Source organism: Equus caballus, chromosome 3 (assembly GCF_041296265.1).
Source record: "Equus caballus isolate H_3958 breed thoroughbred chromosome 3, TB-T2T, whole genome shotgun sequence".
Classification (NCBI taxonomy): domain Eukaryota; kingdom Metazoa; phylum Chordata; class Mammalia; order Perissodactyla; family Equidae; genus Equus; species Equus caballus.
In genome coordinates this window covers 60280370-60307636 of record NC_091686.1, presented here as the reverse complement: position 1 = coordinate 60307636, position 27267 = coordinate 60280370, and the positions used below count along the sequence as shown (strand labels likewise).

The 27267-nt window shown below is 42.4% G+C and overlaps 1 protein-coding gene across 1 annotated transcript in view; it reads right to left on the bottom strand.

Annotated features, from left to right (window-relative positions):
* Positions 1-27267, bottom strand: part of SCD5 (stearoyl-CoA desaturase 5) — a 140818-nt gene that overhangs the window by 15323 nt on the left and 98228 nt on the right. Inside the window, exon 3 of the mRNA XM_023637841.2 lies at positions 18096-18301. Coding sequence (XP_023493609.1) covers positions 18096-18301 — 206 coding nt within the window. The remainder of the gene's footprint in view (positions 1-18095; positions 18302-27267) is intronic.

Below are 27267 nucleotides of genomic sequence, written 5' to 3'. Positions count from 1 at the left end.
TCTTCCTCAAAAAAAAAAGGGGGAGGCACTCAGTTCTTGGGAAACAGAATGTGGGAGGCAGGAAAGGTGGGGGAGCCAATATGACAGTGTGTTATTGAACTGACCACTGCTTGATATCTTAACCTGGTGGGACCATCTTCCGAGAGGCCATATGAACAACTGAGCCTTGTAACATTCCCTTTGGGAGGAGGATGGGGGAAGAATGTATCTACCAGCTCCCCCATCCCATTGCTCTCCCCCTCCTCAAAACTTCTGGACTGAGAACATGGGTGTTGAGAGGTGTTGGAGGCTCTGGCACCAACAGGACAGCCCAAGGCAGGAGGCGTGAGGAAGAGAAAGTGCAGGCATGAGGAGGGCGCTGTCTGGTTGAACCCACCCAAAGCCAGTTGGCGCGCTCAGATTGCTGTGCAAAATAAGTGGCCAAATCCCCAGGAGAGGAGGTTGAGACTGTCTGCAGGGGGCCTAAGGGGGTCTGATACATGAGCGTGAGCTTCAGAGACACCAGCTGGGGCTCTGAGTTTTGCCTGCAGAGTCTGTTAAGGTATGAAGAGCTCTTGGTCTTGACTGAGTCATCATATGACTCAGTCATTATAAGATCTGAGTTCTTAGATTTCTTATTAACATTGTATTTATTCATTAATATTATAAAGTATAATATTAAACTGATCGATTCATTAAAATAACAATAACAAACCTATTACATGTTAACATAACTACCATATTTTTACGAAAAATGACTGTATTTTCCAAAACAAAATAAAGTTTTCATGGAAGAATGGCATCATTTTACATAATTGCAAATCTCTTTAATGTCTGGCTTAACAGAAGCAGCTGCATTGACACATCTGCTCCTTCTGTCAGTCTGTTGCCATATATTGTTTTGGTTGAAGTGTATGAAGAAAATCTGCCTACATAGATGTGCAGTTGGAAAAGGGAGGACCTCACAGACCCCCTAAAAGGCAAAAGCTTATATGATACTTGTACTACATATAAACATTACATGCTTGGGGACCTCCCACCCAGAGTGTCTTTGAACTGCTGACCTCAGCTTCCTGGAGGTGAGGTGTTTTGTCTTTGTTTTTGTTTTTGCTTTTTTTGCTGGGGAAGATTTGCCCTGAGCTCACATCCATGCCAATCTTCCTCTATTTTTTAGTATGTGGGCCACCAGCACAGCATGGCCACTAACAGAGTGGTGTAGGTCCACGCCTGAGAAGTAAACGTGGGCCGCCAAAGCAGAGTGCACTGAACTTAACCATTAGGCCCCTGAGGCTGGCCCTCTGCAGGTGAGTTTTGAAGAACGAGTAACAGCTGGCTAGATGAAAAGCATGACAAGAACATTCTAGGTCAGTGCTTCTCAAACAGTCACTCTGCATCCAAATTACTTGGGGTCCCGGGTGGGGCTTGAATCCTGCATTTCTGACAAGCTTTTCAGGTGATGCTGATGCTGCTGGTTCCCGAACCACACTTTGAGTAGCAAGGATCTAGGCCAGAGAAATAGCATCAGCAAAGACACAGTGTCACGGAACAGCCCAAGTGTACGGGGACAACATGACTAGAGAGTGAAGGACAAGGCGGGATGCAGGGAGCTAAAGTGAGCATGCCAGGGGAAAGAGAGAGGCTGTAACTTTCCCCAAGGGCTCGTCAGGAACAGGCTGGAAGCAGGAGATGACTCTGGCTCACATGTAAGCATAACGTCTCACTCTGAATAACTCGGAACTGCAATAAACATAAGGAGACAAGCCAAGTAAGCAGGCAATAGGATGAAGTGGAGGAAGAAGGAAGAGGACATTCCCATGAATAGTATTTAGCACAGTTCAGCAAAAAGGGCACGTGCTTTGGACTAGGACAGTTTGCTTAAATTCTAGCCCTACCATTTACAAGATGTTACTGAGTCAATTCAGAGCCTCAGGTTCCATCACGTTCAAGGTATGAGAGAGAAGAATTATGTGCATAGAGAACAAGCCTGGTGCCTAGTTGGTACTCAATACACTGAATTCAACATGATAAAGAATGTTGCAGAGATAATTAAAAATAACTACCAGAAGCTATTATTGTTATTCTAAGATTAAATGTAGGCTTGAAACAAGATAACTGAGCTTAATAGAATTTTGGATTTTCAGAGCAAAAAGATTCTGAATGAGGACCTGAAGGGAATCAATTAAAAGTAAATGTTTTGCCTATTTATATGCCAGGCAGCGTCAGCTCAAGTTATCCGTAGTAATGGAGGAGGCGGAATAGGTTAGATGCTGGCAATTAGAAGAGAAGGACTTCTGGCCTCATGTCAATCACCCTTTCCTCCAAGACAATTTGGACCCAAACTTTCAATACAAATTTGAATGGGATTTTAATCTTAGTTTTTCCCCTGTTTCCATTTCCTGGTAGTTGGTGCAGATCATAATCAGTAAAGGCACAAAGAACACACAGAAAAAAATTAGGTTTGCTTATTAAGTAGAGCATCACAGTTTCACAAATCTCTCTGTGCCTGAGCACCTCCAGTAGACAGTAGACAGTCTTTCCTAATTTCTATTCCTCTTTTTCTCTAGAAACCCTTGGCCTTCAGGATCCAGAAATCCCCTCAACACCACCTGGGATTCTGAGACTCTTCATCTCTCATTCTTGCCCAGAAACAGTATTACGGTCATGTATGATGCACTGCTTTCTCACTCCATCAGAACAGCAACTGGCTCTCTGATGGTTTGTAAATGGAAATTTTCATTATCCTGAAAATCTCGGTTCTTAGTTCTGCAGAATTGAAAGCCTGCTTATTTATCTTGAAAAAAAAATATATATATGGGGTTTTTCTAAATCTCTTGATAGGACATCTGAGTAATCGTTTTTCTTGACTTTAAAATGAAAGACAAGATAAGAGTGGGTTTATAAGAGAAAGCCAAATGTCAGAGGAGATAGCACACTGCAGGTGAGTCAATGAGCACGTTTTGACAAATCACATTATCTGAGCACTAAGATTCTGTGTATCAGTGTGACAGATTTGTTATTGTTTTATATGGAAATAGGCAGTGTGAGGAGAAATGACTTGGACAGGGAGACAGTTTCTGACACGGATTTCCTCAGCCGATGGGCTGACAGGGATTTCTTTGGTGTCTCTTTCACTGAGAATTCATCCCTTTTAATCTTTGTGTTCTCAGTATTTTAGATTAAGAATTTGACTCTTAGAACACCCTTGGCAATGAGGAACTTTCCCCAGGAAGGGAGCATTAGTCTGTGCCCTCATCCACTCATTCATTCATTTTTTAATTTTCTGAATCTGTGAAAGCACTACTTTAAGAAAAGCAAGGAGGGAGGAAGGGCAGTTTTAATTTCTAAGGCTGATTAATTTCTAAGCCATCTCAATGGTGGTTCTTGGTGGGAGCCCTCTGCCTCCTGCCAGCGTGCCTTTGGGCAAAAGCCTCAATGACATCCTCCCAGGTTGGGGGCCCCGTGGCCTTTTGCAAAAAGTCTGGGCAACTTGACAGTTCCTGCTGCTCACCTGGGATAGCTAAGGAAGTAGATAAAGTGTCTGGGCATCCATTCCCTGTCCTCCCACTGGGATAAAAATTCAGCGACTCCTGGTAACAATAACAACAAAAATTATAGAATGTCTAGGAATACATGGAACAAGAAACATGTAAGATCTACATTTAGAAAACCATAACTCATTTACTGAAGGATGTAAACGAAGTTATAACAAAAGGAGAGACTGTTCTTGGAGAATGAGGGTATCAGGAGAAGGCCCTCGCCTGCCAGTCACAAAGAATCGTCACTTCCATGCAGACTTCCGCAAGAACCTCCTTCTCCCCTACTCTTCTTTACTGTGAATTCCCAGCTCTTAATATAACCATCTAGTACAGTGTTACATTCATATACAGACTTGGAGGTCTCTGGCTATTTTATGAGTATGTGCCTTTTCTTTCCAATTAAAGTATAAAATTAATGAAAGCAAGGACTATCTCTTTTCTTCCCTTTATATCTTCTATTCTCCTTAGTACAGAAATGCTTCTACCTACAACTTTTCCATTTAAGGAAGTTGGCAGGTAGGAACAAAGCAGGGTGGAGAGGGCCTCCCCTCTGCCCACCACTAGCACATGGTAGCAGCAGCCACAAGCGATCATTCTGCCGCATACTGTTCGTTAGTCAGGGGTGTGTCAGCTGGGATCACGCTCAGTTCTGAGATACTTTATGAACATCAGTGACAACACCAGTCTGAAGTGTCAAAGTAGTGAGTATCTTTAAAATGCTGCAAAAAAGAGACACACGATGAGGATGGAAACAAAAGTAAAAATAATTTTTCAAAACTGAAAGTGGTGAGATAATGCCAAAAGTTGCAGGATGCTCGTGGCTCAGCAGGAAGAGTTCTTAAAGCCAAAGACTGAATAATGATCAACAAGGAAAGAACAGGGATTAGTGAAACGAAAGAGGCAACTTTCTGAGGTCATGGCTAAATGTTAACAGCAATAAACACTGTCCCTCAGCCTAAACTTCATTAGCTCTGGGGAAGGCCAGGAGCTGATGAGTGAACTTAGCCCTGAGCACGGTGAAAAGCTGTGCATAAGTCTGCTGTATGGCAGGGGTGACTCCAGAGGATCCAGGCTGCTGGGTTCAGGCCCATCCACATCAGCACAACACGAAATGGCTGGAGAGGCGGCAAATGAGGTGCTCTGGACATAACAGGCCCCCATTTGGGGGAAAATTTTCAACAGAATGTAAGGAAGAGAAGAGGACTCCTGGTTTGAAAGCTCTGAAAGGCCCACTTATGTTTTTATTTATGGCGATGCATCTAGAGACTGGTAACTTCAACCTCTCTCAGTCACTTCGGACTCATGAGGAAAATGGACATACGAACAGGCTTTTAGAACCAAAGGTCTTTATAAATGGAATGGCTCCCATATAGTACTGTGGGTGGAGTTAATTACACAAATATTTACTGCACATCTCCTCTGTGATGGACACTTTATTCATACATTAACAAATTTATTCACTCAATAATTTAATAAGGTAGATATCACCACTATCACCGTTGTCTGAGTGTGGAAACAGAATCTCAGAGAATGGCAAAAGCAGGGTCTTTTGATTCCAAGATGATATTTTACATCTCCATAGCTGCCTCCTGGCGTCAACTGAATGAATGAATAAATAAATACCCAATGCTGACATAGATTATAATCCTGCCTATGTTTCACACAGTTTAAAAAATGCTTGGTTTTTGAATGAATGTCTGTCACTTTCTATAATATCAGCAGTACATATAATATATATAATGTCACCGGTGTTAGGTTACACAATATCAAGTCTCACTACTGTGCGTTTCTCTCTTGACCTTCAAAATATCTCCAGGGACATAAAAGGGGCCTGGGGCATCAAGACGCACTTTTTGGAGTGATTTCATTCAATGTGTAGATAACAAAGCCAAACAATGCACTCCAGGAAGGGTTACTTTTCAAAATGCAGCCTTGATATAATTCAGAAAGCATCTCATAGTGCAGCCTGGAGGTTGAGGGCCCTTCTTTGTGTCTGGATATCCTTTGTACTGATAAAGAATAGAGAAAATGGCTGAGAATTCTGCCCAGGTTTGTTCAGCAAGGGTTTAATTTCTCCAGTACTACTGTGTAAATTGTGCCAATAACAAAGCCTTAACCTAATTATTCTCAACCTAATCACTCCATGGCACTTTCAATAGAATGTAACATGGTGAGACGGGGGCTGAGGAATTAGAATAAATTATGTCAAAGTTAAAGCTCCCTGGTAACTCTGACATGACAGCCTGCACACGACTAATCCAAATAGTCCTTTTGGGTAATGGAACAGCTATCAACAAATTCATTACTTAAGACAATATTTTCACTTCAACTGTCAACTGACAAGGGGTCTCTGTAATACACTGCCATGAGTAGTTTGCATCAGTAAGAGAGAAAATGAACTTGAATTTCACAAATATGTGTGAATCACACTCTTTCAATTTTAAAAAGGGACTCAGCCTCATTCAAAATTTTCACAAAATAGCTGTCTCAAGGACATTAACCTTGTGAATCATTTCATGGCAACAACTACAAATTGGACAGTAAGTAAGGTTCTGTTTCCAGTTAACCAGACTGTTTCTTACTTTAAATATACGCATTTGTGGCTTTAGATGCCTCTTGTCTAAACAACCTCTTGTACATGACTCTCTTCCTAGCTTAACTGCAGCTGGATAAATCTGGAGAGTAGCTAGAGAGTCTTGCATGAAGCAAAATAGCACTAAAACGCCTATGATTGCCCATGGAGTGACATATCCCAGCTCAGAGCACTGGGAGAGGAAGAACAAGAACTATGTAACATGCCCCATGTGTTCATTTGCCTGTCCATATGTCAGGTTCACTTGTGACTGTTCTACCTTCTTGTTCCATGAGAGGCAGGAGGCTTCTAGGTAGAAGAGTGGGCTTCGTCATCTCACGTTGTCAGATCTTTCTCTTCAATAAAAAAGGAAGAGGGAGATGAAGCGATGGTATCTTTGTCTTTGGCCAATGGTAGATTTAGAGTTGTGGGGAAAATAACTGTATGTCTCTTTTAAAAGGCAAATGTCCAAAAACATATGAACACACGTTTAGCTTTACGAGTAATCAAAAATTTGCAAGTTCATTGTGACAATGAGCATCAAAAGATGAGAGTTTTATAGATTATTTGACTCAGTAATTCTGATTTTAGCCAAAGGAAAGTATCATAGCTATGGTCAAAGATTTATGTACAAAGTCGTTCATCAGAGCATTGTTAAAATGATTTAAAAGAAGAGGTGAAAATCCTTCAATGTTCATCATAAATAATTACGATACATTCTCACAATGAAATATTAAGCAGGCATTAAAACTGGAAAGATTTCACAGTATTCTGTTAAGTGAAAACTGAGGATCATAAAATAGGATGCAGACTTCTCCTTCTACTTAGGATGTAGGACGTTATAAGAAAATGTTTTTCCCATCTGAACAATGAGAAAAAGCTGGGCAGTATACAAAATAATAACTTCTCTTGAGCCCATCAGAGAGTTGAGGTCACAAGGCAACTAAGTAAATCGAATTCCAAAGAGTGATACTCCCATCCATGAGCGGCTTCACTTTTGGCAGAGCACAAGAGAAAGAAGTGGCCACCATAAAAGTAGATAAGAAGAAATTGGCTGAAAATCTAATGAATCCTTAAAGGCCAAGTGTGGGCTGCTGTATCAACAAGCAATAGCTTAGAGCCTCAGACGCTGGGAGCTTGTACTTACCCTCAAGCTCCTGTCTACAGACCTCCACTGGGTGTTCACAAGAAAGGCTAGAGGCAAAGCAGGAGACTGGAGAGAGCCCCCACTCCATTGCACAGACATTCAGGAGGTGACCAGCTGCTGCTGGGAGGCAAGCACAAAGCCTTGCCTTCTTCCCCAGAGACTTCTCTTATAAAAGTCTTAAAGATGCTGGGGGAAGGCAGAAAACCCACTGGCCTTTAGGACCAGGCAGAAGTTCATTGCTCCTGGGAGAAGAATAGAAGAAAAACCTGCTTGTCTCTGAGGGAGGGGTAGGAAACTCTCTCACCACAAGACATAGGCAAAGAGCCATCGCTGCGGAGGAAGGGGTAGAAGCACAAACCTTGTGCCCCATGGCTTGTGCCCAGGATCCTGCACTGCTCCAAAGCAGAGGTCTCCTACTCTAGAGGAGAGGCAAGAATGCTCAGAAAGCCTTAACCCCAAGGTTTAAGCGCATAGTGATTGCCTAAGACTGTTATACGACCAGGACAACAAAGAAACCCCAAACACCCACAACAAGCCACACACAGAGAAAAAAGCAATAGAAGTCCCTTCCTTGGGATAGAAGCAAGAGTGCAAAGAGAGATCTTGTCTGTGGTGTAGGTGTGCAAGGACAGCTTAAAGCTGAGGGTAAAGCATAAAATACTTCGAAATACCCTCTGGCACCCCAGCTCCATTCTAAGCACATGGTAAGAGCCGTCATCCCCTGAAGTTTGTGGTGCATTAAAGGTAACCATAACAACAGCAAAACTCACACCCAGCTCAACTCCTGATCCATTGACTCAACTTCTACCCTCTGCCACCCACACACACACTAAGGGCCTGAAAGAACAGGTGCGCCCACTCTCAAGCGTAATGATGTTTACCTTAGTCTCTCTCTTCCTTTAGACTTTATATCCATCATAGAACTAGAAATTATGAGTCACACAAAAATGCAAAGAAAAAAAATGTTGTCAAGAGATAAAGCAATTAACAGAATCAGACTCAAAGATGACCAGATGTTGCAACTATCAGGACTTTAAAATAACTATAATTAACATGTTAAAGGGATCTAGTGGAAAAAATGGACAATATACATGAACAGATGGGAGATTCAGCAGAAAGACAGAAGGTATAGAAGTGTCAAATGCAAATGCTGTACATAAAAAACAGTATCAGAGACGAAGAATTCCTTTGATGGGCTCATTGGCAGACCAGACACAGCTGAGGAAAGAGTCAGTGAACTTAAAGAGAGGTCAACAGAAATTATTCGAACTGAAATATAAAGACGAAAAGGAGTGAATTAAACAGAACAGCATTTCTAAAAGCTGTGGAACAGTATCAAATAGTATCATATATGTGTAATTACAGCCCCAGAAGAAGAAGAGAGAGAGAAAACAGGGCCGGAATAATTTGAAGAGCTAATGACACAGAATTTTCCAAAACTAGTGAAAGACAACAAGTCACAGATCCAAGAAGCCCAAAGAATCTCAAGCAGGATAACTCCCTCCCCACACACAAAAAAACAAACCTGGACACATCAGAGTCACACTGCTAAGAACCAAAGACAAAGAAAAGATCTTGAAGGCAGCAAGAAAAAAGAAACGTTACATGCAGAGGAATAATGGTAAGAATCACAAGAGAGTTCACAGAAACTATGCAAGGCATAAGACGAGATTGACGTCTTATAACACTGAAAGAAAAAACCTGCTAATCCAGAATTTGATGTCCAGTAAAAATACCTTTCAAAAATGAAGGTAAGATAAAGGCTTTCAGACAAAAAAAAGCTAAAAATTTATTGCCAACAGACCTGTGCACAAGAAATGTTAAAGGGAGTTCTTCAGGCAGGATGATATCAAGTGGAAATTAGGATCCACACACACACACAAAATAAAGAGGCTGGAAATGAAATAATGAAGGTAAATATTAAAAATATTTTTTCTTATTTTAGTCACTTTTAAATAGCATATAGAGTATAAACACATTTTTGGAAAAGAAAGCATAGCATGATTCATTAATAAAACTTTAGAAGGATATACAGTAAAGTTTTAACTGATTTTTTTCTAATTGGAAGAATTGCAAATTATTTTATTCTTTATAAAGTTTATTTTCATTTTCTAAATTTTCTGCAATGAACTTATATTTTGTACTAAAAGTAGAATTTTATTCTTATGTTCTGTTTAAATACTTTTTAAAGACAATGTACGGATTTCAAGAGCTCCGAGGTTAGAGAAATTTTATAAGGTAACTTTTGGAAGAAATAATAACTAGAGAATGAATTTTCTGTTATGAAAGCTTTCTCCACTTTTTTTGCCCACCTCTATGGTAAAGAAGAGCCACTGAAAAGGCAAAAAGAGCCTTTTTCTCTGATGCATAACCCAACAGTAATAGATGTAACTTTTTAGAGAATAAATGAGGATTAAATAGAAGCCTCTTATAAGAGTTGTTGATGCTCTCTCTGTTGGCTGACGTCTTGGAGCCAGAGCCATATACAAGACTTGAAGGACTATTTCTTCCAAGAAAACATTAGAAGACTATTCTCTACACGGTCTAGAAAGAGAGCCAGGAATTGATAATATCTAAATATTAGTGAGAAGGATATCTACTTGTACCAAAATGTCTTTCATAAAATCTAATCTTGCTTTGAGTGCTACAAAATTATTTAAATTTTACATTATAACTAGCTAAGATTTCTTCTCAGGTTTTGTAGTAGAGTAATATTTTACTAGAGAGAGAATACTTTAGTGCAAACATATGCTATTCTTTTTTGACATGGTTCATCCAGGCCATGGGGAGCCAGAATATTTAGAATTCAATTCTAGAACCCAGATATCACCATCTACCTGCCAGAGTTATTGAAAGGATCAGAGACAAGGTGTGTAAAGATATAAGGTAAGTACATACTAGGCAATTAATAAAGGGCAGCTATTATTGGCTACTGAAGTGAATCAAAGATGCATGAAGATGTCTTTATTGCCATCAACAATGAAGCTAAGACAACATTTTACAAACAGCAGTTCCAGAATCCATGGACCCCTGTTGACGAATATGTCTAACATGCTAGTGAGTGAAGTATTCAGGTTCCAGACATTTGAGAAACTGTCTCCTCATCTTGCCAGGGGAATTCTGCTCACAGACCTGGATGGTCAATGTGGGGACAGAAAAACGACTGCTAATGCAGCTGATGTATTTTTACACACACACACACACACACACACACACACAAACACACACAGAAAGACAAGTGCTCCCAAAGTCCTAGCAGGAAAAGTACCTCTTACAGAGGCAAACAAATGACATTTTGACTTGGAAATTTTTAAAAAGTCAAACAAGCTGTTGAATTATGTGCCACACTGGTTTCTCCCCTGACCCAATTTTTAACCACTAAAACTGGGAAGTTTTGGTGTTGATGCCACAACCTCACTACTGAATCATCTCTGTCCTGTATCCCAGAGTATAATTTAGCTGCTTGGCTATAGCAATCAAAGTCTCTTTAGAAAGGCAAAGGGTTTAATAAGGGAGGTTTAAGGATGTTTTACCTCTTCCATTGAATTTTAACAAAAGAGATCTAATTAAACATAATTCACCCCTCTGTAGTTGATTTTATCATGTCCTTGGAACTCAGGGATTCAGAATTTAAATTTCTGACAACTACAGCTAGATGCAGGGAAAATTACTCAAAGAAAAAAAGTATTTCATTCTCAAAATTTTTATGGATCCAGGGTAAGATGCAATGGCTTGAGGTGAGGGCACAGTGGGAGGGAAGACTTCAGGGCTCAAGCTGTTCACCCAAGGTAGACTGCCCCCCAAAAATGGAAGACACGATTCAAGGAGAAAGGAATATTTACATGCACAATGAACGTATGAAAATAATAAATCAAAGCAAGACGATGAAGTGAGGAGAGGATATAAGAGGACAAAAAACACTCATCTCTTCACCAAAAAAAAAAAAAAAGAGTCTGGCTGAGCAATTGGCTAAATGGCTTTTGTTCTCTAATAAAGCTGAGTGAGAGGAAGAACATCATGCCATTGAGAACATGGTGTGACAGATGAGGGAAAATGTCCCCATGCAGAGAAGGGCGCAAGGGAGGAACAAAGCCCTCTGGCAAGTGAAGAGACAAAGACTGTGGGGACAGAAAGAAGCAAATAGACAAGAGAGAGTGAACCAAAATCAGATTCCTGGGGCAGGGACTGAAAAACAGTGGAGATGGAATGGGGAGCAGCGGAGGCGTCTGTGGAGAGAGAGGCCCAGTCAAGCCAGGGGCAGTTGAATGCTGGGGATTCCTCTCTCACCTTCCCAAAACCCCATGGGGAGCTCTAGAAGGAAAGAGCAAGTACCTCCCAAATCTGGTTCTGTTGTTCACTTTTCAATCCCCAGCGCCTAGAACAATATCTGGTATATTGTGGGCGCTCAAAACATAGTTGTTAAGTGAAAAGTGATACATGCAGAAAAGAGAAGGAAGCTGAATCCCTTGAGAAATGCCATGCGCCTCATGGCATCCATTATTAAGATATGAGATGGCAGAGAGGATACCAAAGAGCTGGGCTTTGCTTACAGCATGGCTGAGTGATGCTCACCCTGGGGTCAGCTTGGTTCTGCTGTTGCAGGACAGCAAGGACCCAAGTGAAACAGGCTGTGTCAAACCAAGAGTAATTGAGGAGCAAGGGAGTGGCAGAGGGTGGTCGTACTTAAAAGGCCCTGCCTCTACGTCTGTCCCCAAATCTCACCCTCACCCACATGTTTAGATGTTTGAATGTCTCATTATCCATGGTCTCCCTTTTGGGGATTATTTCTAGTTTTCCACAAAATACACCTAACCAACCAAGGTCTTGAATGTGCTCAGCCATTCAAAGTCACTAATATCTAGACAAGAACTGTTCCATTAACTTAGCAACAAGTAGGGTAGGGCCCCAAGGAAAATGGACTCAGAACAGAGAGAGATTCCCTGAGAGCCCAACATGGAATCCTGATCAAAGAGCAATGGATTTGGTCAATGGAGATGGAGTCAGTTTGGTTGTAAATCCCCAGATGACTCTTCCCACTCCCTAGGGGATCCCCCAAGTGGAAGAGGAAGCTGGATGGGTAGCGAAGTGAAGATGAGTCAATCGTAGACTCGTCTGACTGCTCTGCCCCATCTATGTGAAGGTCACTAACAGAGAAATACACTTAGGGTTCAGACAGATAGAATTGACACCAAGTCATAAAAAGGAGAGTATCACTGAGAGATACTCAAAAAAAAAAAAAGACGAATGATAACAGACCAGGGAACAAATTGAGGTGAAATAATGAAATAGGCCTCAAAAAGATTATTCAAGTGCCTTCCTTCCTGGAATGGCAAGATTTATACATTTTCATCTCTTCCCAGCACACCAAAACAGAAATGCTCCACTCTTCTGAATCATTCTATTTTCTCTTAGTTTATCCCATCACCATGGCGATGAGGCAAAGGCCTTGTTTTCTTGTATCTGGACTAGACTAGTATCTTGCTCATTTACTTCAAAAATGCACATGACAGTGTCTGCATGTTATTTCTATGGGGATTTCTTATCTAAGATGGGAATCAGTGGGATAAGCAAAGCATTAGGAGAAATAGCCTCTGGATTTTCTCCTCATTCTGGCATCTCAGAAAAATGATTTGAGGTTCCAGCTTTTGCTCACTTAATGGAGACAGAGAGACGACTCATTTGTTTCACAAGAATGTTCTAAGACTGAGTAACACGTGACAGCCAATCATTTTGCTTAAGGCAGAACAATTAAGGAACTACGGCTGAGACTGCTAATTGCTTTCCCTGTATCAGTTCACCCCTTCTTCCGTAGAAACAAAACCAGGATTTTATTCAAGTGTGCAATGCATCAACCAAGAGACTACAGTCCCCCTTGAGTGCTGATAAGGTTCATGAGAGGTAAGTGGATAGGCTGTGTGTCTTCTGGGAAAGCTCCTGAGAAGGCGACTGACTCAACTGAGCAGTGTTATCCCCACCCCGCCCCCAACTTCCTTCTGGTTGGAGCTCTAGTGGTCACCTTGGACCATGAAAACAAAGAATGAAAGTCACGAGCTAAGGACGGTGGAGCAGAAAGGTAAAAGAATCTAGTTCTCTACTGAGTCTGTACTGCTGCCGGAACCTGGACCTCCACGACTCTTTTATATGTGGGAGAAATGAACTTTGATCTGTTTAAGCCAAACTCAATTCCTAACTGATAGGCCCGCTGTCAACCTTCTGAATGGCTTCCTTCCAGGCTCACCCCTATCTTTTGCAGGGCCCAGGCCAAGGGCAGAGGTGGAGCCCCCTCGCATGCAGCCTGCCCCCTTCTCTTTCCACCCCGGCTCTGTCCACTTTGTGTGGACATCCACAATCATGCTTCTAAGCTCATCTCAGGGCTAATGCTGCCCCTTGGCCGCTCTGCAGGCCTAGGGTACACACACTTGCCGCCAGGAGGACAGAGCCCGGAAGAGGCTGGTGTAGGCTCTGGAAGTGGGCTCAGAGCCATTTGGGCAGGGAATTTCAGGATCCTAGGACACCAAGTCATGGTCTAGAAATGGGAGAAGGCTCCAGGTGGCGTGTCCCTTTGCCCTGAGATCTCCTCACATTGAGGGGAGAAGCATGGCCCTTGAAGGCACAGGACCTAGGGCAGAGGCACATTGCCAGGGTCTAAACGTGATGGGACTAGCCTCTTTCTCTCATCTCCTAACGCTTGCCTTTTCATCATTCACAACTTGACAGCAGAGCAAAACCTGAAGTAGTTCGGTTAGCCACTTGTTGTAAGAGCCTTGGTAAAATTATCTTTTAGAGGAAAAGTCCTGAACTATAGCTTGAACTGTGCTGTCGTCCTCTTATCCTTAATGCCACTATCCTCTCTTGTATTAGACTGTATAACGGAAACTTGATCAAGGCTGGCTCTCTGGCAAGCTTTTCTTTGGCAAGCTGTCATTAGGATGGCGAAGCACAAGTTTATCAATCGGCTGCAATATTAGTGCCGGTGGACTGACTGAAGGAGGAGTCTAAATCCTCGATCTCCGTCATTTACACATTTGCCTGTTTGAGGTAACTCTCCAAGTGGTACTTAGCTGGAGCTGTTTGCTAGAACACTGCACCCTGGGAGGGCAGGGGAATCAGCTGCAAATCGTGGCCACTGAAACTGGAACAGCGACTGTTGCCCTCAGAGAATCATATAGGAGCAGGTGGGAATTCTGCTCAGGAGAGGAACTCTATAAGGTGTGCCATTGAAATGATCCAGGATTGGGCCCCAAACAAGCTGGATACTTTCTCTGTTACTCAGGAAGCCCCCCACTCAGCCTAGGGTAGCAAGGACTGAGACCTGATGTGGCAGTGCCAGAGATGATGGGTCCACCCCTCCAGCTCCCACTTCTACAAGTGCAAGGTCTCATTCCTTAAGGACTCTGTCTCCTGCACGTGGCCTGACTGACAGGACTGGTAAAGCTGGCTTCACAAACGTGAAAATACTCAAACCACCGCACTATCTCTGTGTACCTTGGAAGTTCTCTTCCTTTAGTTCAGTGATTCTGTGCCTTATTTTGGATTACAGATCTCCATGTTCTAATTACCAAAGGACATGAGAGATCCCCCACACTTCAGAGAACTGTCATAGCCCCTTGCCAACAGCAAGGCATAGTCAAAAGAACACTGAGCAAATCATCTGAGATGTAGGTACTTGCTGTGGATTGAAAGTTTGTGTTCCCCCAAAATTCCTGTGTTCAAACCTAATCCCCAGTGCAATGGTTTTAGGAGGTGGGGCCTTCGGGAGGTAATGAGGTCATGAGAGTGGAGCCCTCATGAATGCAATCAGTGCCCTTGTAAAGAGACCCCGGAGAGCTCCAATGCCCCTTCTGCCAATGAGGACACAGCTAGAAGACGGCCATCTATGAATCCAAAAGTGGACTCTCTCCAGACACCGAGTCTGCCGGCACCTTGATCTTGGACTGCCCAGCCTCCAAGACTGTGAGAAATAAATGTTTGCTGTCTAAGCCAACTAGTCTATGGTATTTTTGTTATAGCAGCCCAAACAGCCTAAGACAGTACTTCCATCCCCAACTTTCTATCTACATTTTGTTGTTTAGTTTTCCCCTAGAAAAAATGGAAGACATGCGCTAAATGATTTATAAGCTCCCTCCAAGCTCTGAAGTTCAATGGCTCTATATAGTTCTATGAAATGACAGCCACGTTAAACATTCTTTCCCCATCCTCATCTAACTTTTCCTCATCTTTCAGATCTTTGCTAAGAAGTGGGTTCCTCCCATAGGCCTTCCCTCACCCTCACCAGCCTGCAATGTGGGCTAGGAGACCTCTCTCTGTTCCCATGGTGCACTGTACTACCCTGTTATAGCACTCCTCTCACTAGGGTGTAACTGTCTGTAAATTAATTTGTGGGTTTCTGCTATCTGCAAACTCTGGGGGGACAGAGACCAATCTTTAAGGTTGTATCCTCAGCACCAATTCCTAGCAGGAGCTCAATGATATATATGAAATGATGCTATGAGTGGATGGTTCTGATAGCTATGACCCCCTCTGGTCACTGCACTGATGGTGAAAGATGTTCTCAGATAACCATTCAGGGAACATGCTGAAATAGTCTTTGTTCTTCTGCCTGCATTTAGAAATAGTCTTTGGACAGATGTACCATGAGTACACACCTAATAAATCAGATTACCACATTTTTTTAAGGGAAAAAATGAAAAAAAAATCTTCCATTTTTATGATCAGAGAAACCCAGACTATTATACTCAGCTCAGTTCTCATTAATAAAACAGACAATCCTTTGCCTTCTCACCTGAGCTCTTCAAATTAATCTAAGGCCTGGTTGTCACAAAGCATTACTAATTGTATGGGACATCATATATCACAAAATTGGAAATGACATACATATCTAGTCACAGAGAGCTGGTTAAATAAACTATGACACTCAACTGGTGAACTCATGCAGCCTTTGACATTGGTGTCTACAATATAATCTGAAGTTAAAAAGTGAGACACAAAATTACATATGCAGTATGACTGCCATCATGTAAAAATATATCAAATATATGCATAACATATAGAAGGAGACACGGCAGAATATTAATAGTGGCTGTGTTTGTGTGTTAGGACTGTGGATGATTTTCTTTCTTTCTACTTTTCTTAATTTTGCAGGTTTTCTTTAATGACCTTTAATATTTTACTCTCATGGTGAAAAATCAAAATCAATAAATCATTCAATTGTTAATTGAAAACACCTTGTTATTTTCTGCTATAAAACTTTTGGCTGAGCCAGCCCTGATGGCCCAGTGGTTACAGTTCAGTGTGCTCCACTTCAGTGGCCCGGGTTCGGTTCCTGGACTCAGAACCACACCACTCGTCTGTCAGTAGCCATGCTGTGGCGGCAGCTCACATAGAAGAACTAGAAGCACATACAACTAGAATATACAACTATGTATGGGCACTTTGGGGATGAAAAACAGATAAATTAAAAGAAAAAAAGCTTTTGGCTATTGATACTGGTGTGTCCATCTGAAAGAGCTGTATTCAGGAGCACAGAGAAGACCCTGTGGTGAAGCCAGTAGAAGCAGGGGATGGAAACACAGAATCCTCTGGAGTAGCAACTTGCTGTGTAATAATAATAATAATCACTGATCGAAGCTCTTACTCTGTCCGAGGCACTTCCCATACATTTCTTTTTTCATTATGTCCTCATAAAAACTGCAGGAGATAGGTACTACTGTTACTCCCATTTTACAGCTGAAACTGAGCTTCGAGTCATCAGCTCTTTTGCTAGTACGTGCAGGAGCCGCAGCGTTTGGTCCTGGGCAGTCTGTCTCCATGGTCCACCATTTCCCCACTATGCTCTACTGCCCCCTCCAATGTAAAAGGAGAGGCAGGAAACTATGGCAGAAAACTATTCATTTTCTGAAGGGAAAATGAGTGTATTGCTAAGCCATACTTCCCTTCATGCAAGGATCTTTTGTGTCAGACAAAGGTACAGCCTCCACTTCTATTTTTAGGAGATTGTATTTGGATAAGTTCTCAAATGACTCCTGCTTATCAGTGGAGATGGTCCCTTGTAACTACTTGTTCACCATTATTATCTCAAGGCTCTAACCAGAGTGTGGTCCATAAATTGTCCCTCTCTACACATAAATCTGCTGCTTTGGAGCAACAAGACCATTTATAAATGCTCTCATTGTGGCCAACTTTGCAGACCCAGACCACGCCAGCTGAACGATGGTCACTCTCTACTTGCCAGAACAATTATGGGCGATCTTTCTCCATGTGCTTGTTGAAAGTAGATTCACCCTGCAGATGTCAACTGAATGAATATGCTCAGCTGACACCATTAGTGCACCTGAGCACTTTAAGGCTCTCTGTTACGCACTCACATTTTCTCTGCACAGAGACCTACTGGTGTAACATTTCCAGAAGGAGGAGGAGGGGAGACTTCACTACAAGAGACTTCCAGGGGAAGAGAGCAGGATACCTGGAGAAAGTCGAGACCTGCTGGAGTCAAGCGCAGCACTGAAATAAAGCAAGTTCTCCCCGCCCTCTCTGCCACCCCAAGGAAACACGAATCGGGGCATGGGGAACTCCAGAAACAGATCCCAGGAAATCAGTTGTGCAGATTGGTCTGAAGGAAATGACATGGACTTAAAGAAATCCATCTCAAATTAAAATTAAAATTAAAAACAAATACGTGAACAGGGAAAACTTAATGAGCAAAAGGGAATGAATAAACAGAGATCAATCCTAACAAGAAGACCACAGCATCAGGGAAAGTGCTGTGAGGACAACTATCTGGGGATATTATTGCTCCCCATCGTGCTCTCCGTCTCTTGGTCCCATCCCCTGAGAGACAACTCTATGGTGTCTGCTCACTTACTTCCTTTGGAACCGGACCACAGGATCAGCCAGCAGGTCAGTGACGTCAAGCTTTCTCCCCTTCTCGATGACATCTCGATGCTTGCGAACAAACAGCCACCCGATATGGGAGAAGAAGAAGCCGCGGCGGGCGTTGTGGGGGTCAGCGTCGGTCTCTGAGTACTTATGGTGGACTCGGTGATCCCTGGACCATTCGAAGATGTCGTTCTGCAGAGAGAATGCAGAGCCTATAAGTGAAGAGACAAAGCACCCTGGCGCCTTCTTGAAAGCTTCTCAGCCTCTCCCGGAACCCCCTCCATCCTCACCGCTGACTTCCACTTTGCTCCCATCGTCAACCCCACGACCTCTCAACGCCAAGTGCAATCTCTGGGGCTGGTCTGGGGTGGTTTTCACCAAGACAAGAGTAAACCCTCACTTACTAGGAACCTTAGTGTGTATTTGGGATGTGCCGACTGCAGGAGGTTCAGGCTTGTTGAGTGAACTAGTGGGGAAACCTGAAAGAAAGTTCTGGTGGGGGCTATTGAAGTCACCTGGGAGGTCACTCATGTCAAGAAAAGAGAGTTCCAGTCTCAGGATGAAGTCTTAGCTGTCAGAGGAGAGGGGCAGCCCAGAGCAGGAAAGGGGGTTGGTTCTAGATCTGCATCTCTCTGCCCTCCCTCCCCCCTTCGACGGCCTCATGTCCAACTCATAGAGAGCAGGAAGCCAGTAAGCAAAAACCCAAAGAGCTACTTCACCAAATCCCTGCAAAATACCAAGGCACAAATACTACTGTTTGAGGACTGCTCTATTAGTGTGTCACAGAAAGGGAGGGGAGGTGACTCGGCTCCTTGAGGAACCCGGTATACTTGGCCATATCCACCAAGTGGAGAAGCAGCAATGCCTGAGGGGCAGGCAGCACTCACTGGAATCCCAAGAGAGACTCTGGTGCCCAAGGAAGGAGAAGCATCAGAGTCCAGCAGATTGTGCCAAACCCAAGACAGGGTGGGGCTCAGGCACACATGAGGACACACCTGTTGATCCTCTCATGATGGGAGACAGTGGGAGAGTGTCTGGGGGCTGGAAGTCCTGGGTGAGCTATCAGGGGCAAGAACCAAGGACATTTAGGCTGATATTACAAATGAAACTTCATCTATAGCCAGGGGCCAGGGAGATCTACAGACTTTCAATTTACGCTCAGTTTTGTTTTTATGTGATAATGCGTTCAAAGCTTTGAGAAGGCAAATTAGGCTGGGAGGTAATGCTTTTGATAGGAAAATTAATCTGAAAATAAAAATAGATTTATATAGGGGATAAGACCTTTTTTAAAAAAATAATGGTAATAATGTTTTATACTATACTATTCAGTACTTAGTCACATTTTCATTAGGAATCAGCCATTTCACAGATATTGGCTTCATGCTACTGATGAGAAGAAAGGGAATTGTTTTATTCTCAAAGTTCTGACAGTTTTTTTAATCAAAAGGGGGTTGTTTTTGGTTTCTCTGGCTTACCCAGTGCTACTAAAAGGCTACTCAACCTCGTTCATCCTATTGCACCATTGAAAACTTTTCAAATTTGCTTAACCCTTGGGTAGTGGGACAGAGAAAGAGGAGATGGAAAGATCTTAAGAAGTACACGCTCAGCCTAGAGTATGAAGAGAAAAAGGGGTGCTTAGCAGTCTGTAAGGCAAAAATCATAGCCTGGCTTACTGTGATAAGAAAGAGGTTTTCAGACTTTTACCAGTGTATTTAAACACAGTGGTTGGAAAGAGTGAAAGCATTTATTATTTATAATCACAGAATGTGGAGTTGGGAAGGAATTTCAAATGTCAGTTAAGGCCCCTGCAGCCCAAGAAATAAATCATCCCTTTTGCATTAGTTTATTGCTTTTACTGCAATGCCCATCTGAACATATGAAGAAAGGGGGACACTCTGTCCCCAGTTCACAGACGGCAAAATGAAGGCTTAGAAGACATTTCCTCAAGTTCATCTAGGGAGTCAAAACAGTAACGGAACAAAGATGGCTTGTTTCTTAGTTCACTTTCCTTTCTACAAGATCTTTCCCTTATTTTCCAAATTTGGTGGTGGTGAGGGGCAGACTCTTACAGAGAACTCTCATTTTTCTTGTTAAAAGGTTATTCTGGTTCTTTAATTTATCTCAGTGCAATTTTATAAAAACTCTAAGTGGAGAGTTCCAAAGGGCTAGAAACATTCTCACAAAATTAAGCGTAATACAACAACCGCAAAAGAATGATGATGAAGACAAGTTGGAACAGAGATATTTATTTTAATTCCTCTTACCTGGATACCTTCCCAACAGAAGAAACTCAACTGTGGCAGTGGAATGAAGCAAGAATTTTGGCCACATTTCAAATAATCAAGCACACAATTGAGCCAAAAATACCTTAAGATGTATTTGTCAATCCTTTGTTATTGTTTTGCTTTTGTTTTTAACTCTAAAGCTGAATCCAGTGAAAAACTGACTCAAAGAACAAGATGTAAGCCAAGAATAGGGCAGAAAGGGAGCAAGATTCATGTGCTCATCCAAGGGCTTTTTTCTTCCTACTTATCTGCATTTTGCTTCTGTCCTAGAGGGACTGGGAGTGGGAGCCAACCTGTGGACAGCATTTGTGTTTGATGAAAAGCTGTGTGTACCTAGGGTGTGACTGGTAGAGCCAGTGTGTGCGGAAGAGAAAGCTGAGGGCTGACGAGGAGGGAGAGATGGCTAGGCAACCTCAGGAGGTGGGCGTGAGTGGAAACAGCCTGGAGTTGCAGCCACAGCCCCAGCGATATCCTGGTAATCTTTCCTCCCAGTGTTTACACAGTGCTGATTCCTCTTGTCTGGAACTATGTGCGCCACTCCATCATCCTTGCTTCACAGAAAAAAAAAAAAAATCGAGGCATAGAGAGATGGAGGACTCCATCAATGAACTGACTCTCAAGTGCGTATATTGCGTCTGCTCAGGCCCTCGTTGTACATTTTCATAGGGGCATGATGTAACTCAGCAGCAATTCCTGAAGCCCAGCTACTTACCCATTCTAACAAATCAATTAACAAATGATTCAATTTGCAACTCAGAGTTTACACTTAACAGCCGGTGCTGGTAGAGCACAGCCTTAATAGGCAACCCCATTATCTTCAAAAGTGAACTCTCACCACGTGCTTATTGATCATTCCTGACAAAGAATTGGAGTGGTGAAGGAGCTCCATTAGTTCTAAGAGCCCCGGGTACAACTGAGGCACAGGCAGGCGGGGAGCAGGAGAGAAGACAGCAGAGCAGGAGTGTACAGCTCAGGTGGGATGCTTTACCATCTGAGGACCCATGGTATGGACCAGGTTCTACTCTGTGCTGTCCAAGAGAAATATAATGCAAGCCACACATGTAATTAAAATTTTCCTAGTAGCCATATTAAGAAAGTGAAACGTGCGGCCGGCCAGTGGCATATTGGTTAAGCTCAGGCACTCTGCTTTGGTGGCCCGGGGTTTGCTGGTTCAGATCCTGGGTGCAGACCTATACACCAATCATCAAGCCATGCTGTGGCGGCATCCCACATAGAAGAACTAGAAGGACTTACAACTAGGATATACAACTATGCACTGGGGCTTTGGGGAGGAAAAAAAGAAGAAGAAGAAGATTGGCAACAGATGTTAGACAAAAAAAAAAATGAAAAGAAACAAGTAAAATTAATTTTAATAATATATTTTACTTAATATATCCAAAATATCATTTCAATATACTATAAGCATAAAATTATTAATGAGATATTTTACAGTATTTTTTTCTGTACCAATTCTTTGAAGTTGGGGGTGTATTTTATACTTCTGGCACACCTCAATTCAGACTAGCCACATTTCAAGTGCTCAGGAGCCACAAGCACTTTGGGGCTCCCATCCTGGACTCCCATCCTGGACCACGCACGTCTAACTCACAGATTGTACACTTTTCTATGTGTGTGTCGTCCTTTTAAAAGTTTTTAAAAATTCAATGTTGCTTGCTGGTAAGAGCATGAAACTGGTACAAACCGCATGAAGGGCAAATGGGCTGCATGTATCAACAGCATTTAAACCGTACACATCATTTAACCTAGCAATTCGTTTTCTAGAATTTATCTTAAGGAAATAATGATGCTTCTGTGCAAAGATTTAACTACAAGGATGCCCACTGCAGTGAGAACTCGGAAAAACCCTGGATTTCCACATAACGGATTTGATTGAGTACCTTGCGATCTATTAATTAACTGCATACTATTCGTGTGTGTGTGTGTGTGTGTGTGTGTGTGTATACATAGAAAGATTCTGGAGACTAATATTAAGGAAAAAGTCTTAGAATTACCTCAGGGGAGTGAGGCTGGGAGACAGGAGATGAGGAGAAATACTTTTTACGTTTTATCTTATACTCTGAAATTTTTAACAAGAGCATCTGTTAGTAGTATTAAAAAACTAATTAACGAAAAAGGACATTGTAGTATTGACACGGAAAGATGAGGGGAAAGTAGTTAAGTGAAAAACAGTTTTCAAAATAACATGTACAGTGTGAATCCATTTTTTAAGAAAAATACGTATTTAAGCATAGGAAAAATAAAGGAAGTACGTAAGTCAACTAGCTTACAGCAGTTCTCTAGGAAGTGGGAGGATGCGTGATTTTTAATCTTTTTCTTACAGTTTGTATTTTCTAAATTTTTATAATAAACAAGTTTTCTTTTGTAATATTGGGGAAACAAGTTATTTTTTAAAAGTTTCTATACTCCTGAATCAAACCACCCGGGCTCTGCCATCAGCCCCCAGTAGGAAACAGTCTAGGAAGCAGGAAGTGCTCTGGTAACCAGGCAGTTATCTGTCTTCACGTCACCCTGCTTCCACCTTTGCTCTGTTAGCACTAGTCAACCAACCCCCCTCAGCCGGCACCGTGCCCCTGCTTCAACCCGTCCTGTGTTTTGTACCTTTATTACTTCACTCTCCATCGTAGTAAGATCCTGCTGAGACTGCAGAAATTGAAATTGATCATATGGTGATTTTTTCCCCACAAGCACAGCCTTTGAGTATTCTCCAGGACTTGAGCAAAGGTAATCGACCTCAAAGGGCCAGTGAGGCAGATTACGAAGCAACCTGCTCCATCAGAACTACTTTTCCCCAACTGTCTTCTACGTTCAAAATAAATTCTTGAATTTAGTGCTCTAAGGGGCAAAAGGGGAAACTGTCTTTTAAGGTCCATGTAACTTCCACTGGGAAGCAAGATGAAGGCTACATGTTGACAGCATCTAGCTTGTCCCATTCAACACATCCGAGACCAAAATCCTTGCTCCCAGTTCCCCTGGCCTCGCTGCAAATGGATGCTTGCTTCTGACCAGACACCAGTGTGGTTGTTCAGTCCCCTAATTCAATTGTGTGGCTGCTTATAGTTCCAAAAGGGAAAACTCACCAGGTGGCCTCAAAACAGAGCCAAAGGGAATTCCACTTGTATTCATAATACATCTTTGTTTTCGGTTGGTAGCGAAAGAGATACTAGCAAGCAGGTTTTAAAGAACGTGTGTGTGTGTGTGTGTGTGTGTGTGTGTGTTTTGTGAGTGAATGACGTCCTGTCTGGGAAGAGTGTTCTATAAAGGGGGTCGAGGAGGGAAAGACACTGCTGCCTCGACTCCTTAGGGACCGTAAGTCTCATTTGAAATAGACTTTATCTCAGTCTCTGGGGTCTGAATTTAATCTCTGCCAGTTCAGATGCCAACATTGTACTATTCGAACAGTGAAGAACATTCGGTGCTTTCCCCATTGTTGATACTGGGTCAGCACAGATTTCCCTCCACATAATGCTGACATCGTAAGAAGGGCCCAGAAAGTCCCCAAGAAGGGCTGGCAGCAGTCTACACCACCTGGCAAACTGGAGCTTCAAGAGAACAAGTCTCTACCTGCTGCCCAGCCTCCACGTGGCACTCAGCCTGGAGGCGTTTTAGATGCTGGGCAAGTGTTGAGAAGCCAACGCTAGTGGTTTAAAAAAGTGTTTACTGACAAAACTTAAAGATGGCAAGGGGTTCTTTCATATTTTCTTTTATTACTCTATTGTACGAATGTCTTAACGATGAGAATGTATCTGAATAAGGCATACGTTTTTAAAACACACTTTTAACACATTTTAAAAATGGTGTGGGTTGTGCTCTTGGAAGACAAGTTGGTTTTCTGTGAATCTTCCCAATTTGGGTTTTTTTGGTCAGTGACGTGACCCTTGCTCTAGTCTCCTGAGCTAGATCTCTTCACACTATGAGTCCAAACTTTGGGGAAGAAAGGGCCTGAAAAAGAGTGACAGCCCAGAAGCAATGGTCACACACCTTTGCTCCTTGCTGTCAAACCCACTTTGCTCCCAGCTCTTGGCTTTTAAATACCATTCCCCATTAAAAGGAGTCAGGACTCTGGAGAAATGCCAGGTCTAGGGCAGGAAAAGCACAAGAGGAGCTGGACATATTTGGTTGTGCCAGAAAGTAAGGAAGTGCTCAAAAGATAATGAGGACACGTCAAAAAGGACATAGGAATCCATTTGCAGTGCCTCCCACTGAACAAACTGTGGTAATTTGGGCATTAAGCTGAATAATGACAGTAACAGATCAAAATCCATTTACTAAAATAAGAACCCATGAGTCCATAATAAATAAATACATAAGAAGTAAAATGCCAAACAACAAGTGTAGAAGAAATAATGGAGTTAGAAAATTACCTTTTGCAGGTGCCATGGCGATAACTGATTCAGGCAAGAATCACCAATGCATGCTAAAACTATTGGGTAAAATGTCGATGAAGAAAAAATATTTACATAGGCTCACAGTATCTCAACATAAATTAGTCATTAATTACTAAAGGGAAAATAGTAAACTTACGTGGAAAAACCTGGTAGACACGAACTTACCAAGCGATCAAAGCTCATACCACCAATAATATGGCAAAATGATATCATGGGCCTCTTGTTTGATGCTGAGGACACAAGATCATTAATGGAGCATTCCTGCCAAAAATGCACAATCTGAGTCCAATTATGAGGGAACAGGAGCAAACCAAAAATGAGGAGCATTCTACAACATAACTGGCCTGTACCTTTAAAAAATGTCAACATAATAAAATCAAAAAAAGACTAAGGAACTACAGATGAAAGGAGACTAAAGAGACATTACAACTCATTGTAAAGCATGATTCTGAATTGGTTCCCAGGCTAGGATCCTGGATATAGTATTACGTCAACATTAAATCCCTGATTGTGTCACATGTACTGTGTTCACGTGAAAATGTCCTTCCAGTTAGGGAATACATACTGAAGTATTTAGGGATGAAGAGGCATGATGTGTATAACTTACAAATGATAACTTACAAGTGATGTTTATAACTTACAAACTTTCAAATGATACAGAAAAAAAAGAATGCACACACATACACATATGGAGAGAGAAAGAGAATAATAAAGCAAATGAAGCAATATGGTAACAATTAGCGAATCTGGGTGAAGGATATACAAGAGTTGTTCATGGTATTTTTGCAACTTCTCTGTAAGTTTGAAATTATTTCAAAATAAAGAGTTAAAACTGAAAAGAAAAATGTCAAGCGCATCCTTCTTTAAAATCTCAGATTTTCCTCTTGCACTCCATTTCTACTCCCCCACCCTTGTGCAAGCTTTCATCAGTTTATCCGGATTCCTGTGACAGCCTTCTAAAGCCTACTGCCTCTATTCCTTCCCCCTCCACAATATATTGGGTATACTGCGGCCATACTCCCCAAACACCTGTCCTTCTCCTGCTTATCATCTGACAACCTCTCCGTGTGACTTTTCTCATCAAGTCTAAACATTTCTTCTTTCTGTCAATCAAAGAGCTTCAACTGGCCTGATCATTCTTATATTTTCCACTTTCTTTATTCTTTAACTTGACACATATTTACTGACTGTTGGTATGTGCTAGGAGACAAAGAACAAGACCATCAAGGCTGTGTCCTCAAGGAGCTCATATTTCACGGAGGAGAGAAACATAAAGTAAATGAAGTCAACATAAATAAAATCATTTCCGACTGAGATTAGTGCTATGAAGCAAATAAGTGAGCTATGTGGGGAATAACAAGAGGGACATTGAGACATGCAAGGACTTTTAATCAGGTAATCCTTAGGTTGAGAAGAGAATGAGAGAGGGAGAGGGGAATTGTCTCAGGTAGAGGGAAGGACTTGGCACAGTCTAGGAAGTGAGAGAAGGCCAGCTGTTGGGTGCATGGAGCTAAGGCAAGAGGGGTGCAAGATGAAGTCTGAGAGGTATTGTGGCAGGATAGAGAATATATCGAGTCTTTGTTCCCATTGGTTCCTGGCATAGAGTTTCAAAAACCTTTGGAATTTCTGGAATGACAGGAATATCTTTACTATGTTAATGAGGTGATTCATGGTGGGCCCTTAGTTTCAGGATCAGGGCTGGCCACCAGAAAGACCAGCCATGTGTAGAGGGTTGGCACACTGGGAGGGAAAGGGGACTGGAGATTGAGTTCAGTCACGTGGCCAGTGATTTAATTAATCACGCCTGTGTAATGAAACCCCAGTCAAAGCTCGGGACTCTGAGACTCAGGGGGGCTCCCTAGCTGGAGAACACTGACTTGCAGGGAGGGTGATGCACCCCGACTCCATGGGGAGAGGGCATGTTAGCTCTGCGACCAGGGCTCTTCCAGAACTCACTCGATGTGTCTCTTCCATGTGGTTGGTCCTGATTTGTACCCTTCATAATAAAACTAATAGCAAGTATAACACTTCTTGAGCTCTATGAGTTGTTCCAGTGGATGATTGAGCCAGAGGGAATTGTGGGAACCCCTGAATTCATAGCCAGTTGGTCAGAGGTACAGGTGACCTGGTGACCCCACTCACAACTGGTATCTGAAACGAGGGCAGTTACGGGGAGAGCTGAGGCTTTAACTTGTGGGATCTGATGGTAACTCAGGTGGTTAGTGTCAGAACTGTATTGAAACATACCCACTTGGGGTGGAAACAGCACTGGTATGCAAAAGCCTGATTACACAAGGCCTTCTAGACCATAACAGCAAGGTTGGATTTCATTCCAAATGCAACGCTAAATCACTGAAAGATATTTTTTTCTTGCTAGAGAGTGTTCAATTTTCAATAAGTTCTGTCTGGCTGCAGTACGGAGAGGGGCAAGTGTTGGAGGAGGACCAGTTTATGAGGCTTTGCAGTA